This window comes from Pleurodeles waltl, chromosome 2_2, assembly GCF_031143425.1.
Source record: "Pleurodeles waltl isolate 20211129_DDA chromosome 2_2, aPleWal1.hap1.20221129, whole genome shotgun sequence".
NCBI classification, from domain to species: Eukaryota; Metazoa; Chordata; class Amphibia; order Caudata; family Salamandridae; genus Pleurodeles; species Pleurodeles waltl.
Genome location: NC_090439.1, coordinates 579131216 through 579150447, shown reverse-complemented (window position 1 = coordinate 579150447; position 19232 = coordinate 579131216). Strand labels below are relative to the sequence as shown.

The 19232-nt window shown below is 44.3% G+C and overlaps 1 protein-coding gene across 2 annotated transcripts in view; it reads left to right on the top strand.

Annotated features, from left to right (window-relative positions):
• Positions 1 to 19232, top strand: part of GAREM1 (GRB2 associated regulator of MAPK1 subtype 1) — a 505367-nt gene that overhangs the window by 294403 nt on the left and 191732 nt on the right. For both annotated transcript variants that reach the window (XM_069220091.1, XM_069220090.1), the window contains one exon: positions 16498 to 16628. In XM_069220091.1, the coding sequence (XP_069076192.1) occupies positions 16498 to 16628 (131 nt within the window). The remainder of the gene's footprint in view (positions 1 to 16497; positions 16629 to 19232) is intronic.

The following is a 19232-nucleotide window of genomic DNA, read 5'->3' as shown; positions in this document are numbered from 1 at the left end:
GGTGGGTGCAACTCACAAAATTCTCGCTAGTATAATTACCCAGCATTACTGCAAAATTATCCATAATTACTCGAGGAGAGTAATCATGCATTTAGCATTATTTTCTTAGCGCACAATGCACTCTTTTGCCCAAAATGGACCACAGCAGCATAGCGCTAAATGCAACAGAACATGAACATTAGTAGCCAAAATCCGTCGTGCCATTTAAGGTCATTGTACCTTGGCTCCCGCAGAAGTATTTTTGCCCCCAAATTACTCTTAGTTACACCTTCTAGATTTGACATTTTATTAGGAGCACGTTGGAATACTTTTAGGGCTCCTTCCAGTGGACTTGAGGGTGGACTGAAGTACACATCCAAAAGAGGTGTTAGGAGATATCTTGATGGTTTAACTTCTTTGTATCTCCGTTTCCACATTTTAGTTGCTTTATTTAGCATTACCGTCCACGAGAGTGCACTGGATTGGGTGCAGGCTCCTTTTTTTTTTCTTTTTCTTTTTTAGTTATGTCTAATGCATAAAGGTGTGGTTGACATGTGGAACAGGGGAACTACCAGGCCCACATCTATTCAATCGTCAAACAATTGAGCTCCTGAATTAGAAGTGTACAGCTTCCCTAGAAACTGAGAGCTGTATTATGCTGGAGCAGATGGATGTCTACAGGATTTATTTTGCTTGTGGAGTGGACCTAGCAGTACCCCATCCCAGTACAACCTAGAAGTGTTTTTCCAGAGACAGGCACTTAATGCTTTGATTTCTCCGATTGTTAAGGAGTCAGGGATGATCAAGTCATGACCCAGGTTTGGTTTCATCAGAGGCGTTAACTCCCTTTCATCTATGGAAGCATTGGTGCTTGATTTAATTACTAGGTTTGTCTAGTCGTTCATAATTGCTGCCAGACATATAGCTGACCAGAAATTGCCATGCACTGCATAACGTTGCATCCGCTGAACCGTCGGCGTGAAGCGCAGCAAAAAATTGTCTTTTCTTGGGTTCCTTACGTGAAACCTAGCCACAGTGTTTCTGCCCTGATGAAGATTCCCCTTCTTGTTTCAAAGGACGAGAAAGTATTAATGGCAAAAATCTAGCCTTTTACCTAAGTGCTTAAGAACAGCAGAAAGGTCACTCACTGAATAGATGACTAGAAGGGCCACCTGCTGAGCTCCAAGCCATTCGTTGTTGACCATCATGCATCAGACGGTAGACCTTTGCGTTGAATTCCAGTTGAAGTTTTCAGGATGAGTCTGGGTCTGCTATGGAGCACTGATATGAGTCTGAGCTGAAATGTCACGGAGATGAGAGCCACAGGAGCAGAAATCATTTGTAGGTGAGCCTTTGCAACTTCTGAGGTGCACTGATGTGGTGTCTGGTAGTGTGTTCTCTCACATTCAGGTGAAGAGAATGCCTTTTAGGCTCTCTTGATCTAGGCTGGAAGTTTAGTATGATGACTGTATGCCACCCTTGGATCCTGCAGACCAGGGTTCTAATCCTAGTTGCACCCCCACACTACGACCTGCAAGTCCGTAACAAAACATACTATTCTATGTAGAGCACTTCACGAGTGAGACGCTACTTAAAGTGTTCTATGTAAAGCACTGGGATTTTCCTTGGAGACAGTTTGGACCTATATCAAACGGATACAAAAATTGTTGTTAAACAAACCTCTGGCGCTGTTACTGAGGACCAACTTTTCTACTTTCAGTAAAGAGAGCAATTTCTTTGTCATGTTCAAATAGCACCATTGCACTGTGTGATGGCATCAACGTGCTTTAAACTGCAAACCACAATTACAAGTTGCAAACCAAAAAACATATATAATAATAACAATTAGATTGTTTTTGTATAGCCCTTCATTCCTCATATGTGCTATTTCTAAGCACTGTAAAGAACACAAATTACTATTCCCCAATTTAATAGTTCTCAAATTACTGACTTTGTAAGGATAGCAGGCAGTAGTTACTCTACATACCACATCAACAAGCATTCATTCAGCTCATTGATGCATCTTATCATTCAACTTTTTTGTCCAGAAGATGTACTCTTTAATGCTGTTTTCTAGTAACTCCTTGCATGTTTGTTGTGGGTATGGGGGTGACGAGATGTGTAATCGCTAGCAATTCTTGGTCTTTTTGGTGATTCTTTTTGAAGCTTGATTGAAGACCCAGCATGCCACGCTTGTAAACAGTGTGCAGACATTGCAGGCCCTCTCCCTCATGGAGTTTTTTTTTTAAACTTTATCAGTTTCACATAACACTGCAGTGACAAATGAGACAACTACATAACACAGAAGGTGGAGTGCAGTATTGCCTCATGAGATATATCTGAGGGTTACATTGTGAAGCTTCGACATCGGGGCTAATATGAGTGCAACATGATTTTCCTGTATCTTTTTCCATATATACAGTAAAACAGTGCGCGCATCCACTATCTAAGCGTGTGGTAGGCCCATCTGCAAAAAGGCATGCAGGTCGCTCAGGTCTACCAGGTCCGCTACAAACATCATTTTCATCACTTGACCCCACAGAGTCAGGGTCCAAGAGCTTATCACACAATCTCCACCATACTGTAACGTCCTCTACTATTTTATCTTCTCTCTTTCTAATTTTCATGTGGTATTCTTCGGCGAGTGCCAGTTCCTCTACATTGCTATGCCAGTGATGTACTTTAGGGGCACATTGGCCCGTTCATGTTATGACCACCCTATACCTAGTGAGCACCAAAGGTAGCTGTAGGAGGCAGTTTACGACCCTTAGCCCTTTCAGTATTTCCTAGTAGGCAGCACTGTGGGGACAGCTTCAGCCAGAGCAAAGTGACACCCTTTAACTCCCTCACCAGCCGGTTCCAGAACCCCTCTACAGGACCACTGTCCCAGGCCAAGTGGAGGAAGTCTACCCCCTGGGCTCCACCCCGGGGGCAAGTCTCAGTGTGGGCGTGGGAAATGCGAGGAAGGGCTCCCGCGGTTTAAGTATGTACAGTGTAAGAAATTATAATGAATTAATTTGAAACGGGCATTGCTTCAAAACTGATTTCGTGAGGCCGCAGGTGTAGGTCCAGTCCCAATTAGTCAAAGGAGGCGTGAGGTCCACGTCCAAGGCCGCATGAACCTGTAGCTGGGCAATCACTGCATCTGCTCTCATGGCTTTGTAAAGCAAGGAGATTAAATGTCTGCCCAGCCAACAGACCAGTAGACTATGCAGGATGCCAGGCGCAGTGGGAAAAGTGGACCAGATCTGCCTGACCACCTCATGCTAGCATGCTGTAAGAATTGTCCAGGCTCCAACTCAAATTCCAGGCTAGCATCCCCAAAGATAATAAAGTGATTATTAGAGTACAGGCCTCCCAGTATTTTGCAGCCTCTGTCCCTCCACACCTGGAAGGACCTGCAGACGGCTAGTTGTCGGACAGGAGCCAGCCTCCAGGCAGGCAGATCCCTATGGAACAGGGCCCGTTTCAGCACCATGGTGATGAATCTTTGCTAAATTTGTGCAGTCTGCCTTACCACAGAGGGTGCATCTACCGGTGCTCCGACCCCCATCATCAGGATCGCTGGCAGTTGCCCAGACTTTGACTGTCCCAGCCAGGAGGCGTTTCTCCCAGCTGTCTCCAAGGTCTAGCCAGACCGCTGCATGCTGAAAATGTGCAGCATAATAGTATAAGTCCAGCAGAGGCACCTCCATGCCACCCTCACCACAGGTTCTAGTTAGCGTGGTCAGGGCCACCCTGCTTCTCCTGCCCACCCACAGCAAAGAAACAAGGATCACAACCAATTCCCTGAACACACTGACCGGGAGGGGACAGGGGGAATTCTGAAGCACATCTTCGAAATGGCCAGTCTACCCATTAAAGACAGCAGGAGTGTGCTCCAAAAGGCGACAAGGCTCTTAAGGTATCTAGTACCCTCCCCATGTTTAGATGTAGCTGTTGTGTCCAAGAGAGCGCAACCATGATGCCCAGGTTTTGAAAGTGTGCAAGTTTTCAGCGCCGGCTGACTTTTTGCAGCCATGCTACTGGGGTCCCGACCAACGATGCAGGTGGGAATACCAGAGACTTACTTTGATGCAGAGGCCCAACAAGGTCCCAAATTCATCCACATGGAGTAATTATGGATAGAAAACCTGGTCCCGGTGCAGGAGGTGCATCTCTGGCCATAAACGGAGGAGAGAACACGGCAGAGGACCCCCAGTCACCTAGACTCCACCAAAGCAAACATACTTAAATCCGACTCCAGACTGCTACATGTTCACCACCACGAGCACAAGCCTCTCTGTCCCTACCTACCCTTATGCATTATGGCGACCTATTCTTGTGAGGTGTAGCAGTGGTTAGGATTGTCTGGTGCTTTCAGGGTGATGGATATTGGTAGAGTGGACCTGGTGACAGGGTAGATTACGACAAGCGAGCATCCCTGTCAGTGCTGAAAGCGGGAGAGAGGGATCAGTACCAACAATTATCAGCACAGCAGCTTCTCCTTATTTCCAGGGGTGACTCCGCTCTCTCCCACCCCAGCTCATCCTCGCATAGCATGCTGATGCCCAATATCCTACTGGTGATTTTGTATCGAATATGCAAGGCCCACTGAAATAGGAAAGCATCCGGGAGTCTAGTTATTTCCACAAACACAGTATGATGGAGCACTTGGATTCCTCTGCACTTCCGGAGAATCAGTTGATCCCTAGTATCACCACTGGTTGCCAGCAGGATATGGCCAGAGACTCCACACACATGCCACCGACCTAGATGTGCCAGCAGGTCTGCACTGAGTGTGTCAACTTCATGGTGGTTGCCTCAGCACCCCTGCACCCTCATACACCTTGTACATTCACTAATTGTTTTTTTTTTTTTGAGTTCAGTGTTAATGCAAATTGCTCAGTTTTCTAGGGGAAATGCTATACCCAGAGTGGAAGCCACCTGCTGGATAGTATGGGGAGGACATTCAGCTGGTAGATTCTCTCTCGTATTTGGGATTATCCTCCAGAAATCGGAAGATTTTCCTTTGCACCGATCATTAATTCTGATCCAGAGACTGAACTACAAGCAGCTCATTTCTTAAATGTGAGATGGCAGCATTCATGCTTTCATGTGCGGTGAAAGCATTGTGAAATCTATGTCACACGTTGTCACATCGCCTTTCTTTCTGCAGACACAGTCTGCAGTCATTAATTGTTTCCTTGTAATTACAGCTTGGCAGCTTACATTTGTACCTCGCACCGACAGGGCATGAAAACGTGCCCTAGGTTTAGTGGTGGCGTGAAGCTTGACTCATCTCTACCTGCTCCTTTTTGATTGTTTGCTGATGACCAGTTTTCTTCTTTTTTTTTCACATGGTAGCTGTTCGTAAGTATAGCTTTAATCCTTTATGTTGATCTATTAATGTCAGCCTTCAAAGCTAAAAAACCCACCGTGCCAGCAACATTAGCATCTGCCAAGTGTTAATGTGCTCAAGAAAAAAAAAAAAAACTGGCATCCAGGCATATAAATTCATTAGTGTTGGTGAAACTGAATTATTTATTAATATGTTTGTTATCTGGATCTTTTTAAACTCTTAGATCCTTATGACAGGACTTTGTTACCTATGGCATCATTCGACTACATCTCTGCCTGATGACCGGACTCTCATTAGAGGCATGGCTCCGACAAGCTTCCATAGCTGGTAATGTTTCCCCTACCATTGACTCTTGAATCCTTTCTCCATCCTGGTGTGCAGTGGGAAGCTAAGACGTGTGCCCATTGTAATGGAGAAGAATCCACACACTTCAGTACAGCTCAATTCCCAAACCATGGAAATCAGAGCATGTTGAAATTGCCGGAATGCTCAGTCTATATAATTACAGCTATGCCTAACCTGTAACTGTACGTGGACAGTAAAGGAGTGGCAGCTTGCTCAGGTCTGGCCCTGGTATACTCAATACCTGATGACCTCACTGATTTCTTCCCCATTTATGACTCGGGTGATCTGATGAACTCACTCTAATATTCTAGAAAGGAGGAGGGCTTTGTCTTTTGTGCTCAAGGTCCCATCACATTGTAAAGCTTGCACTTCTCTAGGACTGGGTGTTTGTGCTAAGAGTAATTCCTGTGGTGGGGTCGGTATGTGAGGACCTCTTTGCCAAGAAATCTGTCTTTCTTTGCTTATGAACCATGAGTGGACACTGTTTTAGAGCTGTGGCTGTTAGTTCTGTGGGGCCTTTGCTAGGACCAACCATTTACAGCAGTCCCGATTGCCTTATTGGTGGGTGGGGGGGTTGGGGGGAGTGCTCATCAGCACATATCCCCATTCACATGAGGTCCCACAGCAACAGGAACCCATAGACCACAGATTCCCCATGACACTGTATGACAGCACTCACTACCCAAGTACACCTCAGCAGAAACCTGTCACTGCGGCCCACTTTGGTCTGCCTTCCCCTCAGGGAGGACCTGGGGGAAGGGGTCATAAGGTTTATACATCAGTCTACAAGGATTGTCAAGCCACCTAGCTAATTGTGAACCTTTCCAAGACTCTGATGAGGGCAGGAAGGCTGATGTTTAGTAAAACAGTTTATTGTCTTGGTTAGACACAATGAACCTTACTCCATGTCCACTTGGCCTGCTCCCAGTATTTCTCAGATTGTCAGTCCTGGCTTCTCAGAGGAGTAGAACTTAGTCCATGTACGTCTGTGATGTGCCAAACACTAAAATTGTGAAAAGAAACGCACTTAGGTTATGTGAAAAAGACCCCTTACCCACCAACCAAGTTGGTGGCATGCTTCATCATCGGGGTCCCACCTGAGACACCTAGGGTGTCACAAATGTGCTGAGACACCTGATTAGAGCGGAGCAGGTTTTGTCATTTTTACCACACATACTGGTTGGATTTGGCACGAGGGTGAGTGATGGTTCAGTAGGTGAAATTTTATTAACAAGAGATTTCACAAAAGTGAAATGCACTGTTAATAACTGAAAGGCCAAAAAACGGAACCAATGACTCACAGCTTGTGAGCTGTAAAGCCGCGTCAAGGCACCAACCGTTTTACAGTCCATTCACACACCTTTCATGCGTGATATGCACAAGACCAGTCACGCCGTTAGCCATGGGCCCAGCACATTACAACACTCGAATCGACAGACAGCGCCATTCAAGGGTCCATCACGTACATACGCCCACATGCCTGATACAGCAGTCACACTAGCTGATGGGAGTGTGTGGATTGACGATTGGCTGGCACTGTCAGCCAAGCGCCACCCCACACACACCGCCAGCCAAGCGCCACCCCATGCACACCATCAGCCAAATGCCACCCCACGCACACCGCCATCACTTATTTTTTGTTTATAAACAACAAAGAAACCACTAACTATATAAAATAAGTACAAAACTACAAACACAAAAGCTCTAACTAAATACATGACAGTAATGCCAACCGTGAAACTGAACATATGAAAATATAAAATAGGCAGTTTATGCTCACTGTAGTTCCCAATAATTTTGTTTTTGTGTGGTAACTTCTAAAACTGCCGGCCACACACAGCCCAGGCTTTGAAGGGCAATCGGGGCAGTACATCCGGCTCTCCCTCCGGATACCTCTTCGGGCACATACACTACATTTCTTAGTGGGCAAGTCTTTTTTGGGAGTGGGAGGAATGTGATCTGGAAAGTGGCGCTCTTTCATTCTAGCCACATCCTCCACCACTGCTACTCTAGGAACTCTTGCCTGTTCCACCACAATAAGGCACCACTCCTGAAATTTAACAAATTTCATCCTTGACTCAGGTGAACAATCCTTGAACACAATAAAAGCATTAATAGTTACCAAATGAAATAAATGTAGGGACAACTTTTCATACCACACGTAAGACTTACGAAGAGCAGTGTAAGGTTCCATCCTCTGATCTACTCTATCAACACCACCCATGTGCCTATTGTAGTTCAAAATGCACGTAGGTTTGCGCACTTCGGCAACCTGACCCCAAACAGTCACAGGGGAAGTACTCTCATCATGGATGGTAGATAGCATGTACACATCCCTCCTGTCTGAAAATTTCAGAGCTAGCAGCTCATTATTCCGCAAGGCACTGCACTGTCCCCTCTCAAGTTTTTTACAGACAAGCTCCCTTGGATAACCTTTCCGGTTAGGACGGATTGTGCCACAAGCAACAGTGTCCATTCTAAACAACTCCTTGAACAACTGCACTACAGTGTAGAAATTATCTACGTACAAATGGTGACCTTTGTTAAACAGTCGTCAACCAAGTTCCCACACCATTTTTTCGCTAACTCCATAAGTGGGCGGACAACGAGGAGGGTCAATACTGGAATCCCTACCAGTGTAGACCCTGAAATTATACACGTATCCTTTTCTGCTTTCTGACAGCATATACAATTCAATTCCATACCGTGCCCTCTTAATAAGAATGTACTGCTTAAAAACTAAACGCCCCTTGAAAAGGACCAAAGACTCGACCACACTTATCTCTTTGCCTGGAACATAGACCTCTGAAAACCGATCTACAAAATGATTAAGGACAGGCCTAATCTTAAAAAGACGGTCACAATCAGGGTGATCTTGTGGCAAGGCTAAAGCATTGTCTACAAAATGCAGCATACGAAGAAGAAGCAAATAGCGATTACGTATCATAGTTGCAGGAAATGTAGCCGTTGCCATCAAGGGACTAGTAGACCAATAAGAAGCCAGTGACGGCTTCCTTATCAACCCACTCAAAAAAAGTTAAACCTAAAAACGTTTTCATCTCTTCCAGATATGTGGGAACCCACTGAGTAGCTCTAGACTGAGGCCTAAGTCTGGCAGCGTTGTCCCTCAAATATTGTTCCGCATACAAATTAGTCTGCTCCACAATCCCTTCCAAAAATGCATCGTCCATAAACAAGTGAAAGAAATTGACAGGCAAAAAGTTTTCCTTATTGACTCTACATCCTGGGAGACCAGTAAATGCAGGTAACTGTGGCTGCTCCATGTTTGGGGCAATCCAGGTGTCAGGTCTTCTAATGGGAAACCCTTCAGCCCCAGGCTGCTGCACTCTTGGCACATCAATGTCCTCTAAAACAGGCCCTTCATCTGCACTGAGAGTGGCTTCCTCATCAGAAGAATCCTCTCTGTCAAAAAACTCACTGCCAGAATCTCTCACTTCCTCCTCTGCCTCAGAGGCAGAGTCAGTCTCATATTCATGGTCTGAAGATGACTCAAAAAGCATGCCAACAACCTGCTGAGCGGTCACTCTGCGGCTAGCCATGATCCTCACTAACAACAAATGGATTGCCAACAACAACCAGCACTAAAATAAGCAGTAAACAAAGTGTAGCTTTATCACAAAGAGTTATGTACTAAAGAACTATACCACTCACTTGCCTGAAAAAGCTATGCACCAGCAGCTAGTCTGCACAGACACAGCAATCGCCAATGATATCCCACAAAAAAGAAAAAAGAAAACTAGACATTTGACAACACAAATATCATTGTGCTCAAATTTAAGGAACATTTCCCACACAATTCTGCATTTAGTACACAACCTACAAACATGTCATTCATGCATGTCAACAATACTCCTTTGGAGTAAATTGCTTTTACTTACCTAAAACATGCAACCATGCAAACCGCAGGACAACTACTGCCAAAACCGCAAGGATCCACAGCAAAGGAAGCAAAAGCTTTGAACTAGAACAAAAATAAGAAATAAACTGTTATCACAAATACAAATACTTTGCCAGTTGACAAACACCCCGCCACCAAGAACTTAGAAATTGTTCCTGGTGCCTAAGTGGCTTCTGCCCCCCTTGGGGGCAGATGGGCCTAAATAAAATAGGCTGATCTGCCCCCAAGGAAGGCAGAAATAGCCAACAGCTCTGTACCCTGTTTGGGGGGTGACCTTTGCCAAAGGGGGTGAAACGGGCCACCCCTCCCCAGATAACTAACGGGAACAAAAAACAAATGCCCTCACGTCTTGGTGGCTTCTGCCCCCTTGGGGGCAAATAGGCCTAAAAAAAAATAGCCCGATCTGCCCCCAAGGGGAGCAGAAATGGTCATCAATAATGTACCCCCCTTTGGGGAGCGACGCTTGCCAAAGGTGCCTCCCCCCCACACAAAACACACACAAGATCCCTGGTGCCTAAGTGGATTCTGCCCCCCTTGGGGCAGATGGGCCTAAAAAAAATAGGCCAAATGGCCAACAGCTCTGTGCCCCCTTAGGGGGGCGACCCTTGTCAAAGGGGGTGCCTCCAGCACACAAAAAAACAAAGGGAACCAAAAAAAGAATAGGCCGATATGGCCAACAGCTCTCTACCCTGTTTGGGGGGGGGGGGGAGGGGTGACCCATGCCAAAGGGGGCAAAAGGAGGCGCCCCAGCACAAAAAAACTAAGGGGAACAAAAAACAAATTTCCCTCACGTCTTGGTGGCTTCTATAGGCCTGAAAAAATAGGCCGAACTGCCTCCAAGGTGGGCAGAAATGGCCATCAGTAACGTGCCCCCTTTGGGGAGCGACCCTTGCCAAAGGTGCCGCCCTCCCACCCACAAAACACACACAGGATCCCTGGTGCCTAAGTGGAGTCTGCCCCCCATGGGGGCAGATGGGCATAAAATAAAAACTGGCCCAAGGAGGGCAGAAATGGCCAATTTTGGGGGGGTGGCCCTTGCCCAGGGGGTGCCCCCAAACACACAAAACACAAACACATACCACACAATCTGTGGCGCCTAGTGGGTTTCGACCCCCCTGGGGGCGAGATCAGCCAAAAACATGGCCGATCTAGCCCCAGGGGGGGCAAAACATATAAAAAATGATTACCCCGGGGCAGCCACCCTTGCCTAAGGGGTCGCTGCCCAAAAATATAGGAAAATTACAATCTCTGGTAGTCTAGTGGGTTTCGACCCCCTCCCTCCCGGGGGCAGATCGGCCAAATAAATGGCTGATCTGCCCCCAGGGGGGCCGAAACCGGATTTGCAATTGCCCCCCAGGGAAGTGACCCTTACCCAAGGGGTCGCTTCCCGAAATAAAACCCAAGGGAAATTCCTGGTGCCTAGTGGGGATTCCTGCTCCACGATCGCAGGCTCTGCCCGTGATCATGGAGCAGGAATCCACTGAAAACAGGCACAGGGAGAAAGAAAAACTCTTTCCTTTATCCCCGTGTCTGTTCCCCCCCCCCCCAAAAGGAGAGAGACTTATCTTCTGAAGTCCTCTCCTGCCGTCGCGCTGGAAGCAAATGGCTTCCAGTGCGTCCTCTGCAGCTTCTGATGATGTCGGTGCGCTGTGAGCGCGCCGACGTCATCATATTGCCGAGAGGGGTGTCGGGGGTGGAAGGGGAAGGGACTCCCCTTCCATACCCCACTGGGGGGTGTGGGCCGGGTGCAGGACGATCTGGTCTCGTCCAGGGCACACAGGAACTGTGTGCCCTGGACGAGACCAGCTCGCCCCAGGCACCCTGGGGGTTAAAGGTGTTGTCCAGAAAAAATCGGACCGGATTAGCAATGTCTAACCAAGCTGTAAATTTAGTATGGTGGTGTATATTGTCTGGTTAAGACTGGATTACAGAAGCGAAGTAGAACTGATTACGTAATTCAGGCTGTTCTAGAGAGCACACTGCATTTTTTTTATGTTAACCTTACTTATAAAATTAAGTTTAAGGCAGATGGAAATGTTGATGCATGACTTTCTAGTGCGTGTCATCAAAGTTGGTTTCCCTCCCCAATACTCTGACTGACCAGGTGGGCGCTTGGTGCAAAAAGGTTTGAGACTACATAGTTTTTCACAATAACCCAGATTGTCTAGAAGCCAAACCTAATTCTCTAATACACATAGCCTGATTTACTTGTGCTATGTTAAAGGGGGTGGCCAGAACCTCCTCATATTAGGGCATTTGGCTCTAAAGGGAAGGCTTCTTGGCTGCTGATGGAACTGCAGTAAATGCCAGGTCAGGTCCCTAAGGTACTTCAGACGTAACCCTTGAGGCTGTAAAGTTACACATTAACTAAATATGATGAATGTTCTTTTTTCTGAAATAACACCTTTCAGGACTTGCATCTTTTCAAAAGAGGTCATGCAAACATGCAGCTACACGCCTAACAACAGAATGGCTCAACCACAGAAAGCAGGTTCCATTTTCCTTCAACAATGTTTTAAGACCAGTTTTGTCCTCGGGTCAACTTGTCAGATCTTCAAGGCCACCCACCATGATGCTCCAAGCTAAACCACTATTTCAAGGGAAATTGTGCGCCTCACATGATACACCTCATCCTCCTGAAAATCTCTATGTTAGAACAGCTGCTAACTCTGCACCAACCCTCAGGGCGACCTCTCTAAAATCTTAATCTCATATCCTTTCCAAACTGGGAAAGCAAGTGTTGCCACAAATGTTAGAAGTTAATGGTGTTAAAAACATGTTACTACATGCTTAACATGTATGCCAAGATGGATGTGTTCTTAGGCGAGTTAGGGATTATCTAAACCTGAACGTCTATGATCTTGTACGTTTCAAAGTGTATTTATATTTTAGTCTGTGTTATCCATATATGCAGTGTGCTTTTGTACCTTAATTAAATGTGCTAGTCTTTTTTGCAAGACTAAACTAGGTAAAAAGCATATCTTAAACAAATATTATGCCAGAGAATGTTACTCTAGACTCGGAACAGGAGACTCCTACCACTGTCTGCTCATCATACACTTGCAGTACCTATTTCTATTTCAAAAGACAAAAACAAAAATTATATTTCAGAGTGGATGTTTAAGTCCTTGTGGATGATGCCCCATATTGCAAATTTCAGTGAATTTGTTGGGTTGTGGTGCCTATGGCAAATTCGACACAGACTGCCAAGGGGTGTAACATCTATGCTTACTGGCAGGGGATTTTTTTTTTTTTTACTAATATATATATATATATATATATATATATACACACACATATACACAAACACACACACTTAAAGGCGCTGAAAGTAAGCTCTCTTCATCCATTGATCTGCTGTATGTCATTCATATTTTGCTTCAGGCCAACATTGCCTACAGCATGGGGAAAAGGGTTAGCCTCTTAAGCCACTGGCTGATCTGACTGAGTGACTGCATTCTGCCCTTGCACAACGGGACCTCTTTTAGTGCCACGGGCTACTGCTGCAGTGCGTGCTCATCCATCATATATATTTGTATATATATACTTTTAGATGGGGCTTGTTTTCATTTTTTCACACAAGGTGCACTTTCATCAAATAAAAACATAAACAAAATAAGGAATGGCCAAACCAAAGAGTCAGCTGCCAGACTCCTTGGCTTTGCACTGCTCGTTTGGACTATTCTCAATACCACGGTGTTCCACTGTTAATTGTATGTTGCCTACTGCTGTTTTTTAGAGCTCACCTATGACAGTGCATTTACTGTCTGTTGTGAGACACTATTATTTTACGGTGGGATTAGAGCCTACCCACTGCTTACCATTGGATGGTTTCATTCTTATTCTCATTTGCCTACTTCTTATTCGTTAGCTGTGTGTGCTTTCTTTCCACTTTATGCGTTTGTTGCTCCCCGGAAGCATGGATGCATTACTATGTCCTTCCCCAGCTCGCGTTTTCAGGTGCTACATTTTTCTTTTTCTTTGAGCTCTCCATTATATTGAATGTTTTCCAGATGTCTCCCTAGCATGCTTTTTTCCCCCTGATCCATGTTGCACACTATTTTGCCTGTATACTTCTCCCGTGGCCTCCCCGTTTCTCTTTGGTCCATTTACTTCCCCCACTCCATGTTGCGCTTGCCCTTTGTTTGTTAGCTTCCTTCACTCTCCTTATTGCTTCTGCCATCCCCACTGTGGCCCACATTGCTGTCTCTTGCTGTTGTTTTTCACTCCCAGGGAATGATACTTGGATCACCTTTGCCAAGGAACAAATGACCTGCACAACTTTTGGATCAACTGTGCTGGGGAACAAATAGTGCAGCACCAAATCTGATGGGGGTGCTGTTGCGCGAAGAGGCTGGGGCCATACTATTACAGCACAGTGTAGGAGGTCGGGCCCTTCATTTTCTTTTTCACTGTATTGCACTGTTGCCACCTTGACATGTAATCCCAGCTGTGCTCCTGCCCTCCCAGAGACGCCACAGAATGAGTGCCACAGAGGAGCAAAACAGTTGTTCCTTCTTTCTGCTCCACTTTTTTTTTATTTGACTCCAAGTACTCCAGTTTTACAACATCACGCTTTTTAGGTCTTGCCAAGAGACAGCTTTTAGCTGTTTGTAGTCAAAGGCTTGTTGTGGGCCACAGTCCTTTAAGTGGGATGACAAAATGCCTTAAGTAATTACATGCATGGTATAAACATGTGAACTACAATCCTGTGCTTTACACAGCATGCTTCGTGACCAGGTTTTGGGTACCTCTCTTTGGGATTTTTGCTATTGAATTCAGACATATCACACATCCAGACATCTCACACAATCACACTTGTGCCTGACCCAAGCCAGAATTATTGGCTTTGTGAGAGCTTGTCAGCAGTTTGATAGCGTAACAACATGATTTTGTTGTAGATATTAGAAGTGGCAATTAAAATGGTAAATCTGTGACCACAACTTTGTGTACACTGGAGAGAGGGCAAGGAGTGGCTGTGAGTGAGTGAGAGAAAACAGAACCTCCCTTGTATTTGTTTACCAGGTTCACAAAGGTCCTTCTGCAATTTGAATTTATCTTGAGAAAAGCTATGTTACCAGTATGACCTGTGCCCCATATATTCATACTGTATATGTCTAGATAGTTTTCCTGCGTTTAAAATGCCTAAAGAATTATAACTTCTGGGTTAGACCTTAATTGCTATCATGGGCACCCTGATGTATTTACACCTCCTTTTATTGTTTTTTGCATCATACTCCATTACATATAATAATGTGGTCACCAGGTTGCTTACATACAGTTCCGCAAGTGCAAGGTTCAATTTTCACGTCAACATTATAATATGTAAAACAACCTAAAGAAAATAACAGATTGAGCCAGCCTGAAACTTTTTCTTCGCTGAATCTGTCTGTCATGTAATTAAACATCTGTGTGGCATGAAGCATATCTTCAATAACCATTTTACAACGTAGTATGTGAGGTTGTGTTTTGGGCAGCAGGTTTGTTCAGCAATGTTTTATGCCCAGTGGGAGTTTGTCCACACACATTTTCACTATGGATGTCAAATTCTTCCTCGAGCTTGTGAATGTTGTTGACCTGCTTACTCTCATGCTCTTCAAGTGTAATATTTAAGTTTATATGTGACCCATACCTCAATGTTGCTAAGCTGTTATGTGCTGTAGTGTTCTTAGCGTACATGGTAAAGACTTGTTGACAAATACTCCCTGTGTTGACTCCGTAATTAAGTGAGGCCGCAAAAACAATCTAGTGGCAATCAGCTGCTGAGCGGGAAATTTCTTAGTTTCCACCTTAACACATTTTACTTGTGCCGTGAAGTTTGCTGATTGCAACAGTGGGTGTTAATAAACCAGGAGTCTTCTCTGTGTATTTTATGTTGTATTTGTATCCACTCACCACCTATGCCTAATCCTTCCTCCCATGGCATGAAACTCAGGTTCCTGGTAAATGTGTGAAAGGACCTAAAGCCAGAACACTGTCATTCACCTTCCGTAACCATTCCATAAGCCTCTACAGGTTGACTGACATCCGCCTACTTTTGGTTACTGAATGACCATTCCAGCTGCTAGGCTCCATTTTCATCACTTCTCTGGGACACAATAAATTAACCCTTTACTGTGATGTGTATGTATTTTCATAATTACACTGTTTCGGGGTGGAACACATAACCCCATGTATTGTGGCACCAGTCTGCCCCCTCTGAACCTCACAGCAACCTAAAACGTAGAGAATAGCACATCTTCAGGTTCCTATTTTTCAATCTAATACGAAATAGAAAAATTGCATGAAACTCACCTTTTCTGTAGCATATGTCTATAAACATTTACATACATATCAGCAGTGAAAGATTCACTTGATATGCTCAAATTGTGTATGAAGATCTTGTGCACTTCACAGTACTCGTTCTAGATAGGCCTTACTATATATACCCGCACAACTTTCCAATTGCACATACAGGTCCACATGTAATCAGTAGGGACAGAACTCTACAGTGTGTGACTTGCGGTACTACACTACACAATAGGCCGAAGACTTGATGAAAAAAAAAATAAAGCCAAAAAGCTTTATTTCAGCTTTTCTACTAATTTGAAAATCCTCCACTTAAAAGCAAGTCAATGTATTTTTTTTTTTTTACCTTGGATTAATTCAAGAATATAGTATTTATTTGTTTGGAAATAGTTTTGCTATACAACTAGAAACTGCGAACGGATTGGAAGAGTCAACCACGGCAGTGTATCCAGAAGCTGAAATAAATAATTAACAAATGGAGCTATTTTCTGTGGCCCTCGGGGTCTTTAGACATGCGTGACAAAAGCGCGCCTGTTGGCGTCGAGTAAACAGTTCATAAACCCAGCATGTCCATGGCCGCGTGCTGCATGTCTCTCTCACACTCTTCATTTCTTCTTGTTTTCAGGACAATTCAAGCTGCTGGAGCAGGACCGGGATATTAAGGAGCCGGTGCAGTATTTCAACAGTGTGGAGGAAGTGGCCAAGGCGTTTCCGGAGCGGGTTCACGTCATGGAGAACATAACGTTCAACGTCAAGGTAGCTGGGAAGAGCAAATATTTATCACCCGTCTCGCAGTGATTACACGGCGAGGCTTCCATGTGGCGCAGAAATGTGTGTGTGGGAGGAAAGGGCTCTCGCAAGCGAGGCAGCCGAGCTTGCTTTTTCCAAATTCCAAAGCACTTACGTGAACCAATTAGGACCTATTTTGGTTCGTTCTCATGCCACTATGTGAACACGTTTGTCACATATTATTTTTTGTTTTATGGGGCGTAGATTCGTTGTGAAATTGCGTACTTTTCAGTCATTTCTAAAGGGCATGTGCAGCTCGATTCTTTTTCGTCATTATTACCTCTATAAACGCATTATTCATTGACATGAATTAAGAGTTATTCTTCCATACAAGGGAAACCTATTTTATGGCGAATTGTGATGCGGTCAATTTTGATCAATCTCTGAAAGCAGAAACAGGTATTTATTTACCTGTTTGCCGCCTTCAGTGTCTTGCTCCCTCATATCTCTTGCTCGCACCCACTGTCGAACAGCAACAAAGCTTAAAACCGACCACCATAACACAACTACCGCCCCATTCGGTAAGTCGGTATGTTTAATCCCATGCTTTCCGCTCTCCCCTTCCCTTTCCATCTCTCCTGACACCCCTTGTAATTTTGACACAACCTTAAGGTGTCGAAAATATTCTTAAAATTAGTCAACTTACAATTTTTCAGATGATGGGCACACGTGGAACAGAATTGCTATTAGGACACACCTTGAAAATTGTATCACCTTTAGGGCACTCCATTTTAAGCATGACTGTATGGGTTTATCAATATTTTTATGTATGTATTCTGTACCACTGTTGCCAACTAGTGGTGCCATCACACTGTTCTGTATGCAATATATAAATACACCAATTAACATAGTAGTTTTACTACTACTACTTTATACAAAATGTAGCATCTTTAAGCAGGCTGTTTTTTGGCTCTGACAGTAAGTACCCAATCAATGTATTGTGTTGTTGCCCCAAGTCTTGTCTCATGCAGCAGTCTAGAAAGCTGTAGATTTCAATTGTATTGAAAATGTATGTTTTTAGGCTTGGTGTTCAGTAACTCGGTGAAAAGTAACTTCTAACAAGGGATGGTGCCTGCAAAAAATCAGTTTCCTGAGTGGGCTCCTTGTTTCTCAATTTCTTTATGAGAATGGCTTTGCTTGACTTTGTGTTTCAGTCAAAGCCAAGAGACATCAGACCCTTAGGGAAAAAACATATTTTTTGTAGTTTGCAGTAGTATGTGGACAATATATTTACATTTACATTGAATGCATTAAACTGGGAACAAGGGCTATTGATGCAGTATCCAGGAGATACAAGCTCACTGTCGTATAGTAGCCCTGAGTCCTTCCTCCGAGTTCTGTCCAGCCTAAACCTGTGGAAGTACTCCTACAGACACTCATCTTGGTTGGCTTGAAAAAAAGTAGATTTCAGATTGAAGGAGTGCTTCCACTGCCATCACATGGTGCTTAGAGAGTAAAGACACTGATGTTTTCTAGCAATGTAAGTAAGTCTGTTTTCTGTGCAGCCGTTATGCTAATTTTGAAGTCAAAGAGGAATCCCAAAGACCCGACTTAGAAGGTTATTACCATTAGTGCTTCACGTGGGCAGGTACTGAGTGCATGTACTTCTTTAATTTGAGAGGATGAGTACCTGCATGTCTCAGTACTTCTACAATACATTTAATGGGAGAGTACAAGCATTTCCTAGGAATAAACAGCTACTCTAAATAGTAAATATCTGCATTTCTGTATTTACATTTAAATCACTGATTACCTTGATTAATTGTTTGCATACAAGAATGTTCAATCTTCATTAAATTGGCATCCGTGATAAAGCATTGTACATTAATAGCATTGTAGCATCTTACAGAGCATTATATGAACCATCCAAGACACCTTTGTTCAATTGAATACAAACCCTTCAAAACACACAGCAACAGCAGTGGACCCCATTCACACCAGAAACAAGCTCGGATAGCACTTAAAATGAAATGTCTCTTGGGAAAATCAACTCCACAAAAATATCCCCTTCGAGATCAGGGAACAAGATGGCCTAATTCGAGTAAAAATAGCGTTTATCATGTGGTGTGCTTACGTAACTTTAACATCAGGGTTGTGGATCTAGCCACAATCATAGTTGAAGGAAGTTGCTTTCACTGGATAGTTTAAAAATGCTCAGGGAGATAGGAGAATTTAGAAAAAAGGTGTGAGTGATTGTTGAAAGTACAAGCTGGCAAATTACCTCAGTCCTAACTTGTTGAGCTAGCACCCAGCGTTGGCTGGCTTCTATGTAAGAAAATGGGTGGGTTACGCCATGGACACACTCTAATCCTCTAATAAAGATCTTGTATAATCTCCTGGGTACTCTGTGAGCCATCTTCCAAGATGAACTTAAGAGCAGGTGGATGTGGATCTGGGAAGAATGAACACTTGGTAGTAAATGTGATTGCTATGTTCACATAATTATAAAAAAAAAAAAAACTAGAGGGAGGAGTTTGAAGGAGTTGGTTGTGCTAGTTAACTTGGTCAAGATTAGCATGTTCTTAACAGGGAAGTAGCTTGTGTGGCAGACATGGTAGTTATTAAGGCAAT